This window comes from Pogoniulus pusillus, unplaced genomic scaffold, assembly GCF_015220805.1.
Source record: "Pogoniulus pusillus isolate bPogPus1 unplaced genomic scaffold, bPogPus1.pri scaffold_70_arrow_ctg1, whole genome shotgun sequence".
NCBI classification, from domain to species: domain Eukaryota; kingdom Metazoa; phylum Chordata; class Aves; order Piciformes; family Lybiidae; genus Pogoniulus; species Pogoniulus pusillus.
In genome coordinates, this window is record NW_026974717.1 from 331,594 (window position 1) to 338,478 (window position 6,885).

The window sequence follows — 6,885 nt, forward strand, 5'->3', positions numbered from 1 at the left end:
CGAATTTCTATGGTTCTTCAATAGGGATAGGATGTAAACGTGTTTCTGCTTCAAAGGAAAGCAGCTAGGAGAAAGTTTCTTTTGCCAGTGTGTGAGGGAGCTGGAAAGCTACAGAATGATGCAGGGGATTCCAGGCAAGGCCATTCCTGTCTGGGTCTATAAGCAGAATGAGTGCTTTTTCTAAAGGGCATTTCTATGGTTCTTGAAATGGGCTAGGATGTAAACGTGTTTCTGCTTCAAAGGAAAGCAGCTAGGAGAAAGTTTCTTTTGCCAGTGTGTGACGCAGCTGGAAAGCTGCAGAGTGGTGCAGGGGATTCCAGGCTAGGCCATTCCTGGCTGGGTCTATAAGCAGAATGAGTGCTTTTTGTAAACCGAATTTCTGTGGTTCTTCAATGGGGCTAGGATGTAAACATGCTTCTGCTTCAAAGGAAAGCAGCTAGGAGAAAGTTTCTTTTGCCAGTGTGTGAGGGAGCTGGAAAGCTACAGAATGGTGCAGGGGATTCCTGGGTAGGCCATTCCTGGCTGGGTCTATAAGCAGAATGAGTGCTTTTTGTAAACCGAATTTCTATGGTTATTCAATGGGGCTAGGATGTAAACGTGTTTCTGCTTCAAAGGAAAGCAGCTAGGAGAAAGTTTCTTTTGCCAGTGTGTGAGGGAGCTGGAAAGCTGCAGAATGGTGCAGAGGATTCCAGGCTAGGCCATTCCTGGCTGGGTCTACACGCAGAAGGAGTGCTTTTTGTAAAGCGAAATTCTATGGTTCTTCAATGGGGCTAGGATGTAAATGTGTTTCTGCTTCAAAGGAAAGCAGCTAGGAGAAAGTTTCTTTTGCCAGTGTGTGAGGGAGCTGGAAAGCTACAGAATGGTGCAGGGGATTCCAGGCTAGGCCATTCCTGGCTGGGTCTATAAGCAGAAGGAGTGCTTTTTCTAAAGGGCATTTCTATGGTTCTTCAATGGGGCTAGGATGTAAACGTGTTTCTGCTTCAAAGGAAAGCAGCTAGGAGAAAGTTTCTTTTGCCAGTGTGTGACGCAGCTGGAAAGCTGCAGAGTGGTGCAGGGGATTCCAGGCTAGGCCATTCCTGGCTGGGTATACACGCAGAAGGAGTGCTTTTTCTAAACGGCATTTCTATGGTTCTTCAATGGGGCTAGGATGTAAACATGCTTCTGCTTCAAAGGAAAGCAGCTAGGAGAAAGTTTCTTTTGCCAGTGTGTGAGGGAGCTGGAAAGCTACAGAATGGTGCAGGGGATTTCTGGGTAGGCCATTCCTGGCTGGGTCTATAAGCAGAATGAGTGCTTTTTGTAAACCGAATTTCTATGGTTATTCAATGGGGCTAGGATGTAAACGTGTTTCTGCTTCAAAGGAAAGCAGCTAGGAGAAAGTTTCTTTTGCCAGTGTGTGAGGGAGCTGGAAAGCTGCAGAATGGTGCAGAGGATTCCAGGCTAGGCCATTCCTGGCTGGGTCTACACGCAGAAGGAGTGCTTTTTGTAAAGCGAAATTCTATGGTTCTTCAATGGGGCTAGGATGTAAATGTGTTTCTGCTTCAAAGGAAAGCAGCTAGGAGAAAGTTTCTTTTGCCAGTGTGTGAGGGAGCTGGAAAGCTACAGAATGGTGCAGGGGATTCCAGGCTAGGCCATTCCTGGCTGGGTCTATAAGCAGAAGGAGTGCTTTTTCTAAAGGGCATTTCTATGGTTCTTCAATGGGGCTAGGATGTAAACGTGTTTCTGCTTCAAAGGAAAGCAGCTAGGAGAAAGTTTCTTTTGCCAGTGTGTGACGCAGCTGGAAAGCTGCAGAGTGGTGCAGGGGATTCCAGGCTAGGCCATTCCTGGCTGGGTATACACGCAGAAGGAGTGCTTTTTCTAAAGGGCATTTCTATGGTTCTTCAATGGGGCTAGGATGTAAACATGCTTCTGCTTCAAAGGAAAGCAGCTAGGAGAAAGTTTCTTTTGCCAGTGTGTGAGGGAGCTGGAAAGCTACAGAATGGTGCAGGGGATTCCTGGGTAGGCCATTCCTGGCTGGGTCTATAAGCAGAATGAATGCTTTTTGTAAACCGAATTTCTATGGTTATTCAATGGGGCTAGGATGTAAACGTGTTTCTGCTTCAAAGGAAAGCAGCTAGGAGAAAGTTTCTTTTGCCAGTGTGTGAGGGAGCTGGAAAGCTGCAGAATGGTGCAGAGGATTGTCAAGGTCCGGAGGAGCAGAGATTAACAGTATCTCTGTCCAGAGGAGCTAGACCAGTTCTTATGGATTCCGTGTTGTGAAATTAAGGTGCAAACGAGACCAAATATCATCATGAAACTGTTTATTAAAGGATAAGATTGGGCAAAACGGAGGGAGAGAGGGGAGAAGGGGGAGAGAGAAAGATCAGAACAGAGGGAGAGGAAAAGAAGGAGCAGGGAAGGGGAAAAGGCTGTGATCATATTACCCTCAGCCGCCGATGAAGGGGAGAGAGAGAGACGGGTGCGTGGCCCAGGGATGATCTTCTGCGGAGTTTGTCAGAGGTTCTTCAGGCGGTGGGCAGTTCTGGTGGTCTGGTGATGGTCTGCCCTCGGTGGTCCGGTGGAGATGTCACTGGTGGTCCGATGGAGGTGCCACTCTTGGTCCGGTGGGAATGGTGGTCCGCTGGGAATGCCACTGGTGGGGATACCACCCTTGGTCTGGTGGGGATGCCACGGGTGGAGATGTCACTGGTGGTCCGATGGGAATACCACTGGTGGGGATGCCACGCTTGGTCTGGTGGGGATGCCACGCTTGGTCTGGTGGGGATGCCACGCTTGGTCTGGTGGGGATGCCACACTTTGGCAGGCCTTTCTCCTGCCTTTTTATACAGTTTTCTGCTCAGTGTCCAGCTGCAGCCCCCCCAGGGCATCTTCCTGTGCATTCTCACACATTCGCAGGGGTCTGGCGTCGCCGGGGGGAGGGCCTCCGCCCTCTCTCAGCTACACCTGTCCACACCCTGCATACACAGCCCTTGGGGGCAGCTGAGATAAGGTGGAGGCTTCCTGGGCAGTCCAGCCAGGGTGAGGTCTAGGAGTTTCAAAGGTATTGTCTGTTGATTTGCATCTCTGAGCTTTTGGGCCAAGCACCGAGTCTGAGTCTGAGTCCCAGAAGTAACAAGATTAAGGAGGGACAATGCAATCTTTATCTTTGTTGATTAACAAGAGAGAGGATCAGACTCTCACATCACCCCGTCAACAAAGATAAAAGAGGGAAAAAGGATAGGGGGGGGGAAGAGAGAGAAAGGAAAAGGAAAGGTTTAGGGGAAAAATGGGGAAGTTTTATACAATTTTCACAATAGACATGGGTTTTGATCGGGTAATGGCCCGAACGTGTCTCACACCATCAGTGGATACAAATTGCATATTGGATACTACATGTTGAATCAGTTGTATAAAACAGGGAATGATACATGGCAAGAAAAGTAACAATGCCAAAACACATAACAAATAAAACAACATCTGTTTAACCCAAGGTCCCCCTGGAAGCCAGGAGAGCCAGTCCATATTCCATCCTTCCCAGGTCTGGACAGGTACATGAGCTAATTTTCGAATCCCAGAAGATATTTGTCTCACTGCTTTCCCATTGTCATCAATCTGTAGACAACGGTTGGAATAATTTAATTTTCCACAACCCCTCCTTCTTCTGCTAACAGATAATCAAGAACCATTCACAGAGTTTCCAGGTAGCAGGACCATAGTATTTAAAAGTCTGTTGGGGAGGTCCAGTCACCTTTTTCCCCACTTTTGACCACTACCTTGTGCCAAATGAGTGGAGATGGACCTTCTCTTTCTTCCCAAATTATCATATACTTTGATTCCCAGACCCTTTCCTTCTCCACCTGGGAGTAAGAAAAAACGTGGGTGAATCAGTCCAATATAGCATACCCCAGTCCAATTAGGTGGTAACCCTTTTATAGAATTTGTCCCTGCCAATGTGTTAGGGAAAAGGACATTGTTCCATCTCCCCTCAGGATGTGCACGACTCTTCATACTAAAATACCAAGCACCCAAATGATTTCTTACTAAGACAATACACCAAAGACATATTTTGGACAAAAGAACAATGCTGAATTGCTTTACAAACCAGGACAGAATACATTAGTTCCATAACCCCCCACCCCGTCAATCCTTCAGGTGGGAGTCCATTGAAGCTTAGGTAAAGCTTCCCCGTGTATCTGATGACACTGCCGGGCTGTGAGGAAAGGGCAGTCCTCTGTTGTAGTGATGCTGCGGGGAGAACTTGTAGCCTGCAAAACTTGAGAAGTCATTAGTATGGCAACAAAACAAATCCTTCTGACAATATCTCAAGGAATCTTTAGTCAACTCCCTCAGATACTGATAAGGTATCAGTGCAAGGCACCTCCACCCAAAGAGAGGCTCCCTGAGCCTGCCCAGGTGAAGCTAATTGCTTTGAATGGGCCGGTAAGTGCCTTTGATTGTTTCAGCTTGAAGCCAAGCTAGGCACAAACCAAATCCACCTCCCAGACCCTGTACAATTTGCAATTGATTGGTGAGCTCACAGATCTCTAGGCTTCACCTCCCCCACTCACCACAGAGGGGTGAAGCTCTCAGCTCCTCTGAGGCTGAGAAGGGGGCACGCCTTTCCCCACATCAGATAAGTCTATCAAGGGGGGTGCAGTGGGCTCGGGTTTCTGGCTAGACTCTGGCCAGTTTTTTACAACGATTTCCAACTGCACTGAAGATAACCCATCAATCACTTCTTTTGGGATACCTTTCTTTCGGCCAAGCCCCCACCAATACTGTCTAGTGTTCGGATGCTCCCTCCCCCCAGTCGAGTGTCGTTTGGGGATTCGAAGCATCTGGCTCTGGGGATCTGCACTTGGCAGTGGGTGATTAATTTTCACATGCCTCAAGCCTCTAGGCTCAGGCTTATGAACTTCCTCAGGCACCCCATACTGCCTGGCATAATCTAATAGCTCTCTAGCCACCTCCTCCCACGTCCATTGTCTGCCATCGGGCTGGTTCCTCCCGGGTGTTAAGTTCTCCCTCAGAGCAGCTTGTATTCGGGAGGTAAGTGGGGTGTCAGCTATCTCCTTTTGGAGCTGAATGCCTTTCATCTTGAGGGAGTCAGGAAGTCCCCTCACCAGGGGGGTCATTCGCTTCGGGTCCACCAAGAGAGAAAGGGGCGATTCAAAATGATGTTTCAGTTCTCGATCATAGACCATTTGCAAACAAGCTGCCTTCTGCACATTTTCCATTATCTGATTCATGCCTCCCCTCAGAACTAGAGGCTCTCCTCTCTCCTTTGAATCAAAGCCCCCAGCCCAAAAAGCTGCTCGCTGAGTAAGGCTCCAGGGACCACTCCTATTGCCCGTAGTTAGGAACACATTAGCACCCCAATAGCCTGTAGCTTCAGCCTCTGTCAACCTAATTTGATCACCTCCAGTTCTAGAGACACGCCATACATATTCCACCTCAGACTCTCTAGCCGAACGTGCAAACTCTTTACGCAGTTTGGCCAGCTCAGTGGAAGAAAAGGGTATCTCTTTCGTTGTGATGGCAGGGGTGCCATCCTCATCCTCATACAGCATCTCAGTTTTAATGAGAGGACGCATGTGAGCAGCAGCTTCCTCTGCTGCTGCCAGTTCTGCCTGGGGGTATATGGAGGCAGGCTCTGTCTGCTTTAACTCTTCCTCCTTCAAAAACCACTTTTGCCGCTTCTGTTCTGTTTTTAATCTATCCTTAAGATCTGCCACTTCATCTTTTAAAGTTACAATATGCCCTTGCAGGGAATCTACCAGCTCCTGCAAGGAGGAAATGAGTTTATTCTCTCGTCCGTTTTGGCTTTGCTTTTCATCTATTGAAGCAGCCAAACACGCACCCAAAACTGCACAGATGAAGGCTTTGCCCTTTCCCGACTTGGCCCGTGCCTCCTTCTGCAGGGCCACAATCCGATCCGCCACACTCTGACAGTTACTCCAGTTCTCACGGGCCCAATCCAGCCCTTCCACGGACGGGCGGGCACCGTGAGCTTCCAACAGACAGAAAAGCCTCTCCACCGTGGCCATTGCCTTTAAGGTAAGAGCTCCACGGGGAGGTCACAACAACACAAAGACCTTATACCTCAAAAATCTTCCCTACAAAAACTGCTCAGAGAAAGCTCACTCACAAACACTGTTCCCCAGACAAACACACAATAAATTCCTCCAGGGAGATCACACCAAGATCTAGCTTCTCGGAGAGGACAGCCACAGTCACCCCGAGAGGACACACTATACCAACAGAGAAGCTGTTCCGTTTGGGTTCACTAGACTTCTCGGGGGAAATTCTTTCCCCCAGGACACACTTTACACAATCCTATTTACCGCAGGGTAGTAAGAATTCTCGGGAAGGCCACACTAAAATCAACACTTGTACCCTAAAATATTCTTTCCCGGGAACGCAGAGATCTAGCTTCTCGGAGAGGACAGCCACAGTCACCCCGAGAGGACACACTTTACCAACAGAGAGGCTTCTCGGGGGAAATTCTTTCCCCCAGGACACACTTTACACAATAAGTTTCCTAGACTTCTTGTGAACCTTTCCCCAAGGGGACACACTTTCTCAATATTCTCAATTTTACTAGACTTCTTGTGGAGGTAGCTCTCCCCAAGAGGACACACTTTACACAATATTTCCTATTTACCGCAGGGTACTAAGAATTCTCGGGAAGGTCACACTATAAAATCAACACTTGTACCCCAAAATATTCTTTCCCGGGAACGCAGACACATTTAGGCATTGGAAGAATCCCCACACTCTGCTCCACAAGCATTCATTTTGCTCTCAGAGTACATCTCAGACACACTCGTGCACACTTTGGGGTTCTCAGAAATGCAACAGTTTCCTGATGATACTTTCACTACACAGAATCCTGTCCGTGACGCCAAA

General features: G+C 48.2%; 1 protein-coding gene across 1 annotated transcript; it reads right to left on the reverse strand.

Moving 5' to 3' along the window:
- Nucleotides 1-2,330: 2,330 nt before the first annotated feature.
- Nucleotides 2,331-6,494, reverse strand: LOC135174505 (uncharacterized). The gene has a single exon (XM_064141753.1). The coding sequence runs from the start codon at nucleotides 6,021-6,023 to the stop codon at nucleotides 4,563-4,565; it is 1,461 nt and encodes a 486-aa protein (XP_063997823.1). The 5' UTR covers nucleotides 6,024-6,494; the 3' UTR covers nucleotides 2,331-4,562.
- Between the last annotated feature and the right edge of the window lie 391 nt (nucleotides 6,495-6,885).